Genomic DNA, 17,529 nt, shown 5'->3' with positions numbered 1-17,529 from the left:
ATAAAGATTGGGCCTAAATCATGCAAATTGTAGAAATGTCTCTGTAGTTGGGTTTAAATTAGCCACAAATGGACATTATGACAGAACCTTAAAGTGGAGACGATGGTTGTTTAACCAAAAGAAATCAAGTCCTCAAAAAATGTATGAGAGCTTGGGGATTCTGTATTGATTTGCAATTCCATTCATTCCTCTCTGCAATAGGATGGAAATGAGCATTTTATTTGATCCAGGTGTGTTTGAGCAGACAACACAAAGACATGCACAATTGTGGAGACAAAGAATTGACCAAAGTGAAGTTAGCACCCAAATTTTGATGTCAAAATGCTTTGATGTCATCTTCTTTTTCCTTGCTCCCGCCACCATGTTTAACCGTGTAGTCAGAGTGATGTACAGGTTTAGTTTTTAAACTTACCCAGAGTGTTAAATGTTGCCCAGAGATTTTAGTTTTAGTCTCATCTGTCCAGGAAACCTTTTTCAACAAGTTTTCTGTACTTTATACAAGATGTTAGAATTTTGTTGAAGCAATGAGACAAAATGTAAAGAGGTTCTGGAAGCATGAAAACTTCTGCAAAGCTGCTGCACCTAAAGTCAAACACAACAGATTTTTATGCGGTTTTTATTTATTCTCATAAAGTATGGCTCAGACAAACTGCAAAATATGCTATGCCATGTGTTTTCTTCTGAGAAACTGAATTTTAGAGAGTAAATTCTCTCTAACAATTAAAAATATTTACTCCGTCTGTTGCAGCTGCAGAGTCAGATTTATGTTTGAGCTGATTGTACTTCACTCTGCTGGGCGTTAGGGAGGGTTCAGATAGAGTGCCAGGAGGCACCACATGCAGATAAGGACAGAGCTCTCCCTAAGCTTCAAGTTTTAGTCTCGGTCAACATTTTTTCTGAAGAGTTACAATCCTGCTCACCAGAGCAAGGCTGACGATTACTGAGTTACTGTGAGGTGACACACCGCTCATAGATCACTCTGGTGCAGAGGTAGTGACTCCTTTTGTCTAGTTAGAGCAGATGCTGAGCGCTGGCATCTGCTTTCTGTTTTGGAAGAATCAATAAGGGGCTGGTTGAGCGCTTTGTAGATAATATTGATGATTAGTTAGTTTTTTTCAGCATCTTTTTTTGTTATCATAGACCTGGTGCTCTGTTTGCAAGATTTCTAGAATAAACAAATGAGTACAAAACTAAACTAAAACAAAGAACACTGAATATGAACTTAATATGCAACTTATTAAAATAAAAATAAAAGCATACAAATTATAGGCATATTAACATATCAGTTTACTCTCCCTCCAATGTTAAGGAAATTAGGGAAACAGGACAGAAAGTCAAGATCAAAGTTTGAGGAGTAGCAGGTTTATTTTCCTGAGTCTTTCAGTGCTGCTGCAAAATGTACAGATCATTTAAACTGATATCCACTTTGTAAAAAAATGGTGATAACTCTAAGAATATATAATATAATAACTCTAAGTTTGTCATTACGTAGGATAGAGTGAATATTCACAGTTTGGTATAACTAAATGAGTCAGTTATTTAATAAAAACATTTGTTTCTTTATGTGAAGTCATCTAGTTTCTAATACATTTTATTCACAGATGTTGTCAAATCAAGAGTTTGAAAAACATTAAGACAGATTTTTCTTTTATTAGTGAAACGTTTTGAAAATTCTAACCTTTAATTTTAGTACATTTATTCCAAAGGAAAACAATCCTATGGTAAGAAATTCCTGGTAATAATGACTTTAAAATAAACTTAGCTACAACAGTATTTACACTTTACTTTTTAATGACAATAACCTTCATAAAAACTATGGTTTTTAAATATCTCTTTAAACTTTCACAATGTCTTGACAATTTAATATAGAACAGATCATTTATGAAACAAATCAAGCTCCTCTGTCTCCTCCCAGTCAAAAACAACCGATCAGAGCCAGGAGGAAGGTCCTAGCACTGCCAATCATGCCTGTGGATGTGCTGCTCAATGTGCTAATGCTGAAGAAACAACCTACAGGAAATCTATTTATCCATGTTCCTGTGGGCTCCATTGTGGTGAAGGAGCCGTAGCATAGCAGAGATCAGAGGGGAGGGTGTGAGCAGCACATACATACAGGTGATTGAAAGCACTAAGGTCTGCCTCTTGGCTTTGATTGGTTGTTTCTGAGTGATGTATTTCTGCAGACGACAGAAGGACCACAGAAAGAAGGCTAAGCAGTTCAGATGTCAGGACACAGTGAAAGTTTGAGAAAATATGTTATAAACTTTTTTCTTTTATAAAAGTTACCTAATGCAGCTTTAAAGATGGAACATTGTTATACAGACTATCGGCAGTATGACTAGCCACCTATGTTTTTGTTTAAAATATTTATTTCTACACATGGGATTTTTCACCACCAGATAAACTTGACGATTAGGTATTCCTGCATTTTTGCAAATTGCCTGAAGTGTTCTTGTTCACTCGACAGTAAAGGTTCCCCTCTCCAAGCCGGACTGGTTCACCAGCACATCGTCCTCTGCCTTCATGGAGTTCAGCAGGTACTTGACTCCGGCTTTCACGCCGGTCTTCACTCCTGCCCCCACAGCGTACCCCGCCACCCCGACAGTCCCGCCTGTGGCCACCATCAGGGCGTCTGTGCCCAGGTCCACGGCGCTGAGGATGGCTCTCTCCTTGGCCGTTGCCGAGCAATTGATGGAGGCGTAGTAGACCGCCGTGCCGAGGCTGTAGAGGGTGCTGACAGCAGGGATCCACTCCACCACGTTGTACACGCGCTCCTCGTCCTTGTTGATGCAGCTCCTCTGCGGGCTGCGTTTCATCCGCTGACCTGAGGATCGAAAAAGCTCGTCCTGGGAGCTGCACTGGCGGATCCAGCACTCAGACTCCAGGGGTGTGGATGGAAAGATGCGGCTGCCTTTCTTCAACACGGCTTGGTACATTCCAGGCATGAGAGGTCCACCACTGGTCACACCGGCACACAGGACTCCGAGTCTTTCACAGCTTCTGACAGCGTCCTCCAGTCGACCCGCAGCTCCTCTCACAGCCGTTCCCAGTAGCATGGTCCCATTCACTCGGCTCCAACCATCACAGTGACCCTCCTGTGATCCAAGGCCACCGTCTCTCACTAAAGCCAGCTGCTGAATGTTGAACATCACTCCATCTATATGCTGACTTGCTTCTTCTCCCTCGGAAGTCGATGCTGATGTAGATCTGCTCATCTTCCTCTCCATAAGAGCCACCAAATCCATCAGCAGCTCCTCAGTGTCAGCCTTCCCCAGCAGGTCGTACAGCTTCAGCACCAGGAGCTGGGCCTCCTGTGGGCAGCCTGACGCCACCAGGACAGGCACCAGTGAGAGTCCCAGCAGCTCCTGAGGGAACACAGAGGATAACGGATCATCCACCGCGCTGGCATGCAGCAGCTCTGCACAGCTGATGCTTCCTCGAATCTGGAGGTGATCTCGAATCTGACCCTGGAGCTTCGCCGAAACAGTCGATGTCACGAGTTGAGCAGATCGGATCTTCTCCACGTTTTGAGAACGAGTCGACGTAGGTTCAGATTCGCCTGGCTGTGGACTGGAAGCAAGGAGAACCCGACTGTCCTGTTCCTGCTCAGCATCTTCGCTGGTGGGAGTTGCTTGAAGCAGATTGTCCGTTTTGGGTGGAGGAGGCGGGACTCTGCACAGGCTCTGTTCGGTCAGCAGGAGCTGGATCAGAATCAGCCACTTCAGCTTGGAGAACATCCTATCTCTCTCTTCACAGGGATCTTCCTCAAAGCCACTAATACAAAAGCAAGACGATACAAAATATCTGTCAGTGAATAAAGTTTGCAGAGGTTGTTGTTAAATAAACAAGTTAAAAATAATCTTAAATGATTCTTAATCAGGTTTGTCTTATAGACTTGCAGTCACAGTGGCTGCACCTGGCAGGACCCAATGGACTCCTGTTGGTTCTGTACAAATGGTGGATACACCTTTGTGTTTTGTCATGGTTAGTATTTTTGCTACCGTTTCTCCCTGGTCTAGTTGCTCATTCCATGTCAATTAGGCCAAATCAGTTCACATTAGCCACTTTTTTTTGTGTTGATGTTCACATTATAACTTTAGTTCACTTGCAGCCAGACCTCTGTGAACGGCATGCAGTCCTGCACACAGCAAGAAGGATGCAAAGACACACTTTGCATGCTGTGTTTACCAAAGTAAAATAAAGGATAATTATGTTTTCATGTCTATTAATTTTGATGTGCAATCAGGCCCGACTCGCTCCGTTAACACATTTGTGAATACTGTTGTGACAAAATTTTGATTTTTATTATGTTTTAATTGTTTGGACCTTTGAATTATTTTGTTTTGCATATTTCAGCACCGGTGTGAAGAAATATTTAATTCAGTAGTTCAGTGTTATAGTTTCTGTTTTCTCTTTTATGATCTCTTTGTGACTTTGTAAACTGAGTTTATCTTATTTTTTATTTATTTTGCTAGGTTTTTTTAGTCATTATCTTCACTTATAAGTCTGTCGTCTGCCTGCCTCCTGTTTGCATTTGTGGCCACAGCAACTATTCATCTTAAGGCTTCCTTCTTTACAGACAGTAACAACATCATGAACAAAGATGGGGTTTTTTTTAGTGGTGCACAGTAAATCAGATCAGTAAAAAAATTACAAAAAATTAAAATGCAAAAGCAGCAACAGTGCAACAATGGCAATAAATGAAAACATTAAATGTGTGGTTCTTATTTCGTCTCGCTCACAAATTACATTATTCATCCTGTTCCTGACAGTTATGAAGTTAAGTTTTTGCTTAATCTGAGATAATTTTATCCCACCTACCTTAACAATAACCACGTCTTGCAGACTGCAGCGTGTCAGATGGCTTCAGGACGTGGGAGGCTGTTTCTTCTCGTTCTCTCAGCAGCCTCTTTTTCTGCCTCCAATCAGAACCTGCTTCTCCAACACGGCATCTCAGAGCCCTCCCTCTCCGCCATCCGTCTTTTAGCCCCCTTTTCTACTTGGCCTCATTGCTCAACAGGGAGCGCAGGGCTTGAATATTGATTCACGTGGGGGAAAGTTCATGTGGTCTAAACCAGTTGTTTGTCCGTCCTGTTATCCACTCATCCCCCACAGTCCTTCTGCTCACTCTCACGCAGCCGCTCGGTTTTGTTTTTGACCCACATAGTTGAAAGAAAATGTCCCCTCTCCCGCCCCACTCCTCACGCCGTGAGCGAATTTCTCTCTTTCACTGCCAACAAGAGGAGTAGAGAAAGTGAGCTTGTTTTGAAAGTAAAGACAGGATTTCTTCACATCGTGGCATCTATTTGGATCTATTTTCTGCCTTCGTTCGATTTAATCGTTTGAGGTCTGCAAGTGGCAGCATCTATTCTTTGTGTAAATGTCTAAAAAGGCCTTTAAGAAATTTTAGAGAAATCTACTGAGTTATTAATCAATTTCATTACATTTTTATAAAATCACTGGTGCCACAACCTCAAACAATTTATATAAACTTAATCTAGCATAACAGTTTTTTGTAATTTATACTTTTTCAGGCTGACTTTCGGCAGTCTTGAAAAGTAATCCTTACATTTCTGTTTCTTTGGGGTTTAATAATGAGGCCTGGATGAGGATTAATATTTATTTTACCACCAGGCAAAGCAAGCAGGATGGAAAAAGTCTTACATGTTCAATGAAAGAGCATAATTTAGGGTCACCAAACCCCCAGTCTGTATGTTTGAAATAGAGTTCGCTGTCCTTCCATCACCAAAGCAAACATGTTGTGTTTGCTCTGCTGGGATTTTAACTGGAACAGTGTGCTTTGGTCAGAGGAGATCGAGCTTAGCTGGAACATAAGCTTCAGGTCGATCTGGCCATGGAGAGGCACTTCAGGTCCAGTGTTATTAATGCAGCAGGATTTTTAAAAAAATGTGGTAAATTGAAAACATTCAAAGGGAGTCTCCGTCCAGATCAGATGAACCGCATCAAGTGATTTTCTTTTGAGGCAGCGCAGCAGCTCTGCTCTGAGGTCCCTTCAGATGACATGATTACGTGACTTGTCTTTAATTTCTGGTCCATCTTGCACTGCATCTGCATGTGTGATCTCATTCGCTTATCTCTCATGACTACAAATGAGGGTGAAAAATCACCCTGGATTTACTGGAACACAGTTTGTTTTTCAACATAACAGACTAGAGCTGCACCTACGCTTCTCTATCCGACCATTTATAGTCACATTCGAGCCTGAAATTAGAGATCAGGCCTGAAATCTGGATGTAGTGTTGGACTCTGACCTGAACATTCAGAGCCACATAAAGACAGTTACAAAGTCAGCCTTCTATCAGAACATTTCTTTGATTAGAGTACAGATCTATATATTTTGGAAAATGTCGGTCTCATTGTGACGATGTCTCTATTTAGTATCTTTGCCTGTTTACTCTGTTTATCTGCTTTGTTGTATTTTTTTTTCTTCTGATTTAGCAGCTATTTCGATTATCAACACTAGGGGGCGATGTGTCTCCAAAAAAGACTTGAGATTGTTTTCTGTAGAAAGAAATCCTTGTCTGATTTGTCCCGCCGGTGACAGCATTTGATCGATCTGTTTCTAAACCAGAGCCAGCTAGAACTATGATAATAGATGCTGTCACAAATGGGTCCAAGGCATGAAAACACATTTAAAAGAGAGAGGACTTCATCGTGTGCTTTGTTCATGTTTTTATAAGTCTAATTCTTGGTTTTAGCTCGGTTTAAATGGCGGTTACTGAAAAGACTTTGCTTGTCTCCCTGAAGAAAATGCCAAAAGATTACAGGTAAATACAGATCAAATTGTGACAATGAACATGATTGTATTAACCCTTTTTTGACCTTCTTCCAGTCCTTAAGTAAATAGTTGCATTTCATTTCAATTAGCGAGCAGATTTATCCAAATAATGATTTCCATGCACTTCATTTAGTGATCACTTTGGAATAACACACAACAGAGCAAACCCTTTTTTTATTATTATTTAAAAGCAGAAACTAAGAAAAAAATATTTAAACTCAGAAAGACTTTGCACAGGAAAGCAGCCTCATGGGTTTCAGCTTAATGTGGAAAAATCAATCACCACCTTGTGTAATATGTAAAGAATATAAGTTAATTAGAGGGGCTACTTACGCAATTATTTCTGTAGGGAGCTGTGAGTTGACACCTGTTAATAGAGGAGAAACAGCCTCAGTAGACCAATCAGAAACCAGAGGAAATGTGTTCACCCGGCTCTCCTCTCCAGAGGGTTGTACCTTCAGTGACCCAGTCGGGGCTTGAAACTTAACCAAGTAGCCAGAGGCAATGACACTGTGAATCTGTTGCATGTCAAAAGCACCTGAGCACAAACATCGATGCCTGACTGGTTCTTTAAATGGATGAACATCATGTTCATACAAAGGAAAACTTTTATTAAGTTCAAGGCTGGGCTGGGACACTGTGGACAGAAACAAATGGCAGCCAGGATCCCATATGAATTTCTTCAAACTCTTGAATGTCCTGAAAATGTTTTGTTTTCTACTTATCGTCTTGAGGCTGTTGGAGATTTTAGGAGCTTCCCTGAAAGCCATGACTTTCATTTGAAACGTTAAGAGAAACTCTAAACATTTATGTTTCTCATAATTAGTCCCCTAGTAAAATGTGCAGAATAAATTACAGTTTTAAATAGCAAAATAACAAGAATAATGTAACTGCAGTTGAGAGAAACTAGCAAAACGTTGATTCAATGCAAAACAAATACTGGTCACAAACTGCAGTAAATTTCTCTATCAAGTTGGTTTGATCAGAAGACAAATGTTTAGTCTAATATTGGGAGAATAATTTTGTATGTTAACACAGATGCTAACAATGAACGACTGCTTAATGTTAGGAGAGTAACATTAAGCAGCTGTTTTCATATGTAATGTAGTTTCTTTTTACTTTCTCTAAACATTAAAATCCTCTTTGAGACATACAATTTATGCTGCAGTGTCCTCATCCGTTCTCACCATCGACCTTAGAGGGATACTGAGCAAGTTATCTTGAGATGTAATAAGAGAAACATTTCTCTTTAATTCATTAGCGGCATTTTAACACTGCTACTAAATGTTGCACTCTTGAAACAGTTTCTGCAACTTTATTTGGCCCATGCTGTGTGTATCTTTTTCTGATTGTTCTCTCAGAGGCGGATGGGCACCGACGCACAGAAACAAAAACCGTTAAAACGTTTCTTCTCCCAGAGCTACAACGTTACTCTCACCGGCTAACCCTATTTCCACTGCACAGCAAACCGTGACGCTTCCAGCAGCTCAGATTCTGTAAAACTCATGAGCAAAAAAGAAATAGGCAAATAAAATATATTTTGTGAATGAATAAAAGAGTGTTTCATCCATAACTAAAAAAAAAACACAGTAATTTAAATAAAATACTTCTGGGGTGCAACATAAAGGTTACATCCGCACACAACTTTGAATTTTTAAGCAGTATCCGTGACTGAAAGTGTAAAGATTAATATTACTTAATTAAATGAAGCATCAATGTTTCTCCTCGGGGTTTCAGATATGTTTACTGTTTGTACCAGAAGAAAGCGCCACTAATGTAATGTGAATATATTGCTCTGTTTTTTTTCTTATGATTATAGTTAAAGTTTAAAACATGCTAAGTTGTGCTGTTTTCCACAGTAAATAAATGAGTGAATTTATGGTAATTTTAATTCCATATCACCGTAAAGTTGTCGTTGCCAGACTTATTTTGTGTTTTTTCAAGCTTAAACTTTCATGCCAGTCACCAAGGATTGATCTCTAGATTACGTTCATCGTCAGGAATCAAACCAAATTATAACAAGTGAAACATTGCTGCAGCAATTCATGGTTGTTTTAAGCAGTATCCATGCTTAAAACAATCATTCTGAATGTTTTGAATCATTCAGAATGATTCAAAACGGAGTCATTCTGGCAGGGAGGATTAATCAAAGTTTTCCACTTTTGTTCACAGAAAGCCAGTCAAAGTGTGTCCACTTGTCCTTTCAGAGTGTGGGAGTTATTTGGACTCTTACACCCCAGTCAATGAGAGCGTAGACTGAAGAGCAAACATCCGCCTGCAGGGCGTACGGTCAGCTGCGGTCAACCAAGTTACAAGCCCCATTTCCTGTGACCAACACCCACTATTATTTAATCATTTAATATACTTTACAGTTGTAATAAAGGAAAAAAATCCTGACTGTAGTTAAAATAGCTGCTCCACATAATGTCTTACTGCAGTGTGGGTTTTCCCTGATCCACAAATGGTCAAAATAATAAGCATTGGGAACAGAATATACATACAACCTCACTGTTATTTGGCTAAATGTTCCTTTACAAGTTGTACACTGAATAAATATTTTGCAGACATTAACAGGGTTCTGGGGTGATTCTGGTATGAAACTGAACCATTATTGTAAGCAAAATTGATAGAAGACATTTAGATAGGAAGGGTTTTGTCAAGCCTTTGAATTTCAGATGGAACAGAGGTCAGAGTAAATCCACCAGTATCATGTCTGCCTGCTTTAACTTCTCCAAACCCAGTATGTTTGTGTTTGGGATCATTGCTATACTGAAACATTCAGTTGTGAGAAGAAGCTGAAGAACTCGGAGGTGATTCTACGTCAGCATGACACTGCCACCACCATGCTTAAGTTGATACAACTTCAAACCCTCACTTTGACTCAAATAACTGAGTCTTTATCTTGAATAACCCTAAAACTTTCTCTTAAGGGTATTTGGTTTGTCTGTGTGGACAAATACAAATTTAAATTCAGCTTGACACTATCTGTTGAGATTATTGAAATTCAGGCATAGTTAGACTTTGAAATTTTGGGAGGGGGTGGATTATATATATATATATATATATATATATATATATATATATATATATATATATATATATATATATATATATATATATATATATATATATATATATATATATATATATATATATATATGGTGCATATATATATGCACCATATATAGCTCGATGGGCAAGTCACCAGTCTTTCACCTGGGAGACCCAGGTTTGAATCCAGGCTGGGGCAAAAAAAGATACAACAGTGACATCCAGTGTGGGTCCTTAGGCAAGACCCTTTGAGCTATATAGCCTACCTCATACCATGAGAGACATTGATAAGCATGACATGCCGGCTTGACATGCCGGCTCAGACGTCGCCCGGTCAAACAAGGTCTGCGTCAGGTGCTGGAGAACCAGAGCACCTTGATGAAAAATGGGCTACTGGAACAAGATGGAAATGGGCGAGAGGTGAAAACATGGATCTGTTGGAATGCTACTACTCAAGTAACCCTAGGCAGAGAGGCTACATGCAAAGAATGTGGAAGGAATGGTTAGTTCGACATCCCCAGTCAACACTAACTGCCAAACAACTAGTAGCTCAGTGTCCCAACATTCACAAACGGCAATGAAAAGATCAGTACAGCCAGATGTCCAAGCCTTGGCTAGCAATGCACAGTGGTTAACCACAGCAACCTCTCTGAACAAGTCCTGGTAACAATCACTGTATTGCAAAACCTGCAAAACCCAACATGCCATTACAAGATTACAAGAAAGCCTATGACTCAATTGAATACTTAGAGATGTACAACATGTACACACCACCAGGATCTACAGCACCGACATTGGGACGTCATTCGGACTAGAGAAGTGTGGTCAGATGGTTACAAAGAGAGGGAAGGTCATAGCAGACCTTGAGGACAGTTACAAGTACCTAGGAATACCACAAGCAAATGGCAACCTCGATAAGGTCACAAGGAAAGGAGCCACAGTCAAATACTTCCAACGAATATATAAGGCAAGTCCTGAGAAGCCAGCTCAATGGCAAGAACAAGATCCTTACTAGTAATCAGATACCCTGCAGGAATAATTAGCTGGCCAATGGAGGAGATAAAGACCACAGATGTTAAGACTCGGAAGCTACTAACCATGCATGGAGGGTTCCTGAGACTCTGCACACGAGCCGTCAGGAAGGAGGCAGAGGACTAGTGAGTGTGAGAGGACGAAACATCCAAGATCCATAAATACATCAAGGACAAAGCCTCAACAGACGATGTGCTCAGCGAATGTCTCAGACAATGGGGACCAGAGGATGAGGTGCTGGAGGTACCATCATGGGAGGACAAGCCCCTACATGGGATGAACCACAAATAACTGAAGTGGCTGATGTCAGGAAAACCTACCAATGGCTGGAAAAAGCTGGACTCAAGGACAGCACAGAGGCTCTCATCCTTTCCGCACAGGATCAGGTCCTAAACACAAGAGTAACAGAGGCTCAGATCTACCACACCAGACAAGACCCAAAGTGTAGGTTGTGCAAGGAGGCCCCTGAGACAGTCCAGCACATAACAGCAGGGTGCAAGATGCTGGCAGGGAAAGCATACATGGAGCGACATAACCAAGTGGCGGGCATAGTGTACAGAAACATCTGTGCAGAATATGGACTGGAAGATCAAAGTGGGGAACACCCCCAAAGGTGGTGGAGAATAACCGAGCTAAGATCCTGTGGGACTTCCAGATCCAGACAGACAGGATGGTAATAGCGAACCAACCGGACATTGTGGTGGTGGATAAACAGAGGAAAGCCGTTGTGGTGGATGAAGAAATACCAAGTGACTACAACATCAGGAAAAAGGAGCATGAGAAATTGGAGAAATACCAGGGCCTCAGAGAGGAACTGGAAAAGACCTGGAAGGTGAAGACCAAAGTGGTGCCTGTGGTCATCGGGGCCCTCGGGGCAGTCACCCCCAAACTGGAACAGTGGCTAAAACAGATCCCAGGAACAACATCAGACATCTCAGTCCAGAAATGTGCAGATACTGCGCAGAACCCTCAAGCTCCCAGGCCTCTGGTAGAGGACCCGAGCTCAGAGGATGAAACAGACCACCCACGGTGGGTGAGAAGGGAATTTATATATATATATATATATATATATATATATATATATATATATATTTATTTATTTTTTTTAGGTGATCAATTGTAATTTTCTCCAAATACAAAGTTGTTATTTGAAAAATACATCAGTAGTATTGTTCTTTAGGGGTTATCTGATGTCACAATATTTTTTTTACCTGCAAGAGTCGTCTACAGTAGAAGGAGGGACCGGGTCGGTTGGCATGCTTTATGTTTGTCGGCCATATTGGATTTAACAAAAATAACTTCTTGCATTTGCAGCTGATGGCCAGTAGTTGATAATGTATTTTATAATACATTAGTGTCCACTTCAGTGGTGTGTGTGCATTTATAACAAAAATCCACAAAAAGCACAAGAAAATGACTTTTAGACATCTGTCCACTGTAGTGACCACTATGCATGAAAGAGTTAAGATAAAAAAAAGCAGGTTAACATTTCAAAGTGCTTTCCTCAGGCGGATGTTGGAAATAAAATATAAACAAAAACCATATATATTTTTATTTCTCCCTCATAATAAGACAACACCACATTTTGGAAATATTTCAGCTTTGTACTGGGTAAGTTTAGACCAAAACATTTCATGTTCTGGGTTGTTAGACCAGAAATAACATTTTAAAGGTAATTGTGAACACGTTGCTTAAAACCGCTTAACAAGATGTTGAAATAACATTTGGTGAATTTATGGCCTCTTTTAAACAATGAATTACTGCAAACCTCAAGCTGTTGGTTAAGCAAATTACAGTGCAACTAAAATTACTTCTCATGAAAATGTGAAACAAGAAAGTCGAATATTTATCAAACAAATAACCTGAAAGACGAATGATCCAATAACACAGTGACCTTTCATCGTTGTGACCTTTGCCTGATCTGCTGATGTTTCTGCAGTGGCAGCTTTGTTTGGGTGGTTCCCTGTTTTCATATTAGAGAGATGATCGATAATAATCAGTGTATAATTTCAATGTACTTTATATAATTCAAATAAGTACTAATGACTGACGCACATTTGCCCTATGAAAGATAATAATACTCCATCAAAATGAAGTATGTTATTTAATTAAACATGTCTGATGACAGAGATGCGCTACATTTCTTTGGGAGGCGGTGGAGCGTTAATCGGATTACTTATGAGCTCAGAAGAACTATATTAACTGAGATCCTGAGCCCAAAGAGTCGCGTAGCTTGAACTCCAGAGAAGCGAAGCTGATCGGTTTATACTGGAGAACTCCAACAAGGTAAACTTTACATTCTTTTATTTTTGAACAATATCAACACATTTTCTAAATGTTATAATATGGAGAGAGAAACATCCTGTAGCAAGTACTTGTACGTATTAGAATGGTTTTGATTTTTTTTTTTTTTTATGTCTCAAACAAAAAGCATATGCTGTGTGCTCTGCAGCTCTTGTTGTCATTCTTGCAGGAGCCTTTTACAGGAAAGATAATGATTGAGAGCTGAACAACCGATCATACTCTTAAGATGCATTTTATAATTTAAAATAGATTTTCAAATTAGTCTATGTTTTTGATGAATTAACCACAGGGTTTTGTCATGTTCCCGATAATAATACAGAAAATCTTTAATAATAATTTCTGAGGAAAAACAAAGATATAAATAAATCAATTAATTACATGCCCATCTCAACCACATGAATTGATTCATGTTACAAAGCCAGACTGTTTATTGGTTAGAAATTAAATATCTTGACTTGTTTTTACTTTCTCCAACCATAAAACTTCCCTTTCAGACAAACAATTGATGTCCTCATCCATAAAATACCCCATAAAATACCAATTGAACAGCTTTTATATTTTTCAAAGTTGCTCAATATTCTCATGATGGTTTCTGTAAAAAGCACAATGGGGCCTGAAGCAGAATTTGATTTTTGATCAAGAACTAGATAATTGGTCATTATTTGCTGAGATGTACTTGTGAACAAACCGAGCTCAAACACAAATATTAAACTTATATCATCAGGTTGTAGCTATTAACAAAGATTATTTTTTTGCATTTTTAGAAGTAAACTGGACAATTCCTTTACATTTCCCTTAGAAATCCCTTGATGTTTTGCCAGCATTTTAAATTGTATGATTTATTTTCAGAGAAATGGAGGAAAATCGAAGCTGCTGTAATCTTGCTTCCCTGGTTGTGTTGGTCATTCTTATGTTTCCTGTGACGTGTTTGACTACAGGAGACACATATAAACCACTCAGAGAGGTAAACGGACCATTTTCTTCCTAAGATATTCCCTCAAAATGCTTTAACTCCCTCAGCACGTTTCCTCTTTGCTTTCAGAGAAGTGAAAACAAAATACTCAAGAGATTTTATCCCACTGACTACGACAACTTTGTGGGTCTCATGGGAAAGAGACAAGCTGCTTCAGCGTTGAGTAAGCATTTCCCATATTAATCATTAATCTCAAAACATTTCCGTTTTCTTGCAAGGCAGTGTTTAAGTTGGGGGTTTAAAAAAATAAAATTTTCTGTCTTGCGCAGATTATGCCGATCACATCCTAGCTGACCTGCTAAAACAAGAAACAGGTGAGTGACTCTGCAAAGTCGTTTATTCAGGGCAGTTTAATAACGAACTCTCTTGTTTTATCTGCTCAACAAGCCTCCAGTTTTCTATACAAACTTGAAAGTACATTTTTTTGCTTTGGTGATATTGATAATGGCACATAGATTTTTTTTTTTTTTACTTTTGTAATTAAAACTTTTTTTCACATCATTAAATCAAGAAGTTTGGGATTTGAATTAAAATTTTGAGCTTGTGATTTCAGATTTAATGATGAGGGTGTAAAGGACAAATAAAAACAGCAGTTTTCCTGCCAACGAGCTTCAGATTTTAGACAAGAACTTAGAAATCAGTTTTGAACCTCAACTAGAGTAATTAAACGTTTTATATTTGTAGGACTGTATAAAACTAGTACGCAGACTCCAGACTTTTTTTTAGGCTTTTCATGAAACTATTGGAGGAAAACAACCCTTGAATATCTGACATGTTGATTCTCGTCAAATTTCCCCTGCGGTTGACTTATTTCTTCTCCCCAGTTGAAAACATATTTAACATTCCTGCACCGTTGTTTATCCTGCTCAAAACTTTTTCACATCTCCACCACAGAACCTCACTCCATTTTAAAGGATGCAACCCAAAAGAGATATTTTTGCACATTTTACTTTGCAAAGTAGCTCAAACTCACTTAAAAAGGTTCAAGCCTTTCCGATTGAGGATGATTGACAGCACTAAGACCCTCCTCCTGGCTCTGATTGGTTGTTTTTCACTTGGACTGGCACATTTATTCAGATAATTCAGGGAGGTGATGGAAAACATGGTGACAGTTTTAACATGTATGGAAAAAAATATTTTATAAAACGTTATATACTGCAGCTTCAGCAACTAGAATCCCAAAAAGAGACTTAATACATTTTATTAAGGATTTAATCCTTGTGTGCAGCAGGAGTGGGTTGTGGATCAGTGCCAACATTTCTGCAGAAGACGGGGTTCAAATTCTCCAACTGTGTAAAGCAAAGGTGAGAAACAGACTTCAATCTACCATAAAGACAAATATGATACTGGACTGTTTGACTATTGAACCATGTTTGCTTTTCCACAGAAGACAACGCTCTCTGTGATGCAGATGTCAAACATCAGTGTGTGACCAGCTGCCATAAAAGCTGCAATTTATCAAAGCTCTCCTATTCAACAAACAAAGTCACCCATTGTTAGCAGCCACAGAGGGATAAACATCCTGGTTAAGCCAATTAAATCCCAACTGTGACATCTGTTGCAAAAATGTATCGCGAAACAGTACAGTGAAATATTTATTTATAGTGATTAAAGTACCTTTCACAAAAAAAAAAAAATCATATTTTCTGTGCTCTCACAAATCTCCACACTTAAAATTCCAACTAACATATAAATACGTGTCAAGTGTCAATACAGCACTGTACATTTTTTCCTTTGAGAAAAACCTTAATATTGACAAGATTGTCAAGGGACCGGTGTCTCACTCTTACCGTTAAGAAAAAATTCAATGCAGCAGATATTAAACATGAGCCCGAGCAACGTCTTTAAAAGAGTCTTCAACGTAAAACATCCCAATTCGACTGACACCGAGACGTGTGAAATCTTACAACCATCTCCTGTTAAAAAACAACGGATAAAAAAGGGAATCACGCCGTTCACACACAAATAATCAGTTGCAACACAGAGTCTGAAAGGCTTCCATGTAATACAAATTTAAAGTGATTGAAATCAAAATCAAAAGTGCAGTACGTTTTTTTTTTTTTCAGCCACTTCTTGGTCATCACTTTTTCACAAACATAACATTTTCAGTTTATCAGACACTGTAAATAGAAACTGCTGGAAATACTTTTACACATTGTCATCTAAAAAAAAAAGGTTTTCTCCAGTTAAAATAAAGCATACAGAAGCAAAACGGTGTCTAAAAGAAGAGGTAAACACACTATGAAAGGCTTGAATAAAATTATCCTTCATCCTCCTTTTAATCCCCATTTTAACGTCACAGTGCAAAGTCGCGTGTGCAGCTCATGGCTCATACATTCTCAGTTCGCAAGGCACATTCTTTACTCGTCAGCTTGGGGAGAAGGATGCAGGAACTTGCCAAATGTACGTGTGTGTGTGTGTGTCTAGTGGCAGTTTCAGGAAGTGCAGACAAATATTCTGCAGCTGTTTACTCACAGCAGACCTGTTGTTTCAAAGATAAGAAAAACTTATTCAATCAACTACTTCCTCATCCATCAAGTTTTTTCAGCTGCGCCAGGAAACGCGGCTGTATGAGTGAAGCTGCTGGATGAACTGAATTAAGAAAACTAACAAACCTGTATTTGTCTTCCCTCACTGGGGAATCTTTGGTTGGATTATATAGATCTGGATTAGGGATATTGTAGATTAGATTAGATGTTATGGAACAAAGTAAAACAATTCGTCATCAAGTTGTGTCTAAATCTGTGTTTATGTTCCCTTTACAGTGCTGTGAAAAAAGTTGTTGGTACTTTTTGTGTTTTTCTAACTTATTTCAGATCCAATAAGTTTTAATAGCCGACTGTATCAATGTGAGAAGACAATTGAATCAATAATCAAACTAAATCATTTAACTAAAGTTGACCAGGACATTGTAAATGGTGACTTTTGCTCTAGCAGAAATATTCTGATGTCCGGCCATCAGAACGTGACCTAAAGCTCAAGCAAACATTTGAATGGTTCAATTGGTTTTATTCAAAGTTTGAGTTGAACCTGATTGAGTCATAGCATCACTTTAGAGCAGGGCTGTCCTACTAAAATCAAGTAAATACAGTAGTCCGTGTTATTCAACACTTGAGGATTAGACATCGAGTTTTCAGATTCTTTCAGGCTCGGTTGAACAGAATTATTCTCAGAAATAAAAACAGGATTTGTCTTAAATTCTTTGAAAAAGTTTGATATATTTAGCCAAGTTTAATTAAATAAAAAACTGACTTGTGTGCAGCAAATGTTTCATTATGTGCATTGCTGCCAAAAACTCTTGGTGTGTAATGTAAGGATTTGGTGTTTCTCTTTTTTTTAATTGTTAGCAAAAAAAGGCAATTTTTAAAGT

At 39.0% G+C, this 17,529-nt stretch overlaps 2 protein-coding genes across 3 annotated transcripts; one reads left to right on the top strand and one right to left on the bottom strand.

The window, feature by feature from the left end:
• Positions 1-1,346: 1,346 nt before the first annotated feature.
• Positions 1,347-5,125, bottom strand: apof (apolipoprotein F). The gene is made up of 2 exons (XM_008410140.3): positions 4,822-5,125; positions 1,347-3,774 (listed from the first exon to the last, which is right to left on the bottom strand). The coding sequence occupies exon 2, from the start codon at positions 3,735-3,737 to the stop codon at positions 2,457-2,459; it is 1,281 nt and encodes a 426-aa protein (XP_008408362.1). The 5' UTR covers positions 3,738-3,774; positions 4,822-5,125; the 3' UTR covers positions 1,347-2,456.
• Positions 5,126-12,954: 7,829 nt separating this feature from the next.
• LOC145551716 (uncharacterized) lies at positions 12,955-17,162 on the top strand. Of its 2 annotated transcripts, none has more exons than XM_081607226.1 (6): positions 12,955-13,168; positions 14,036-14,150; positions 14,229-14,322; positions 14,429-14,473; positions 15,391-15,463; positions 15,547-17,162. In XM_081607226.1, exons 2-6 carry the CDS (start codon positions 14,040-14,042, stop codon positions 15,563-15,565), a joined length of 342 nt encoding a protein of 113 aa, XP_081463352.1. In that variant the 5' UTR covers positions 12,955-13,168; positions 14,036-14,039; the 3' UTR covers positions 15,566-17,162. The 2 variants fall into 2 exon arrangements, with proteins under 2 accessions (XP_081463352.1, XP_081463351.1); XM_081607225.1 differs by having other exon boundaries at positions 15,388-15,463.
• Positions 17,163-17,529: the final 367 nt, after the last annotated feature.

The sequence above is a fragment of the Poecilia reticulata genome, chromosome 5 (genome assembly GCF_904066995.2).
Source record: "Poecilia reticulata chromosome 5, P_reticulata-male-v2, whole genome shotgun sequence".
Classification (NCBI taxonomy): Eukaryota; Metazoa; Chordata; class Actinopteri; order Cyprinodontiformes; family Poeciliidae; genus Poecilia; species Poecilia reticulata.
This window is presented reverse-complemented; position numbering and strand designations above follow the sequence as displayed.

What these genes read in the sequence shown, in the direction of transcription:
- apof (XM_008410140.3), bottom strand. Translation starts at nt 3,737, where the DNA reads ATGTTCTCCAAGCTGAAGTGGCTGATTCTGATCCAGCTCCTGCTGACC.
- LOC145551716 (XM_081607225.1), top strand. Translation starts at nt 14,040, where the DNA reads ATGGAGGAAAATCGAAGCTGCTGTAATCTTGCTTCCCTGGTTGTGTTG. An exon ending in CATATAAACCACTCAGAGAG is followed by an intron (nt 14,151 to 14,228) that starts GTAAACGGACCA and finishes CTTTGCTTTCAG; the next exon opens with AGAAGTGAAAACAAAATACT. An exon ending in ACAAGCTGCTTCAGCGTTGA is followed by an intron (nt 14,323 to 14,428) that starts GTAAGCATTTCC and finishes TGTCTTGCGCAG; the next exon opens with ATTATGCCGATCACATCCTA.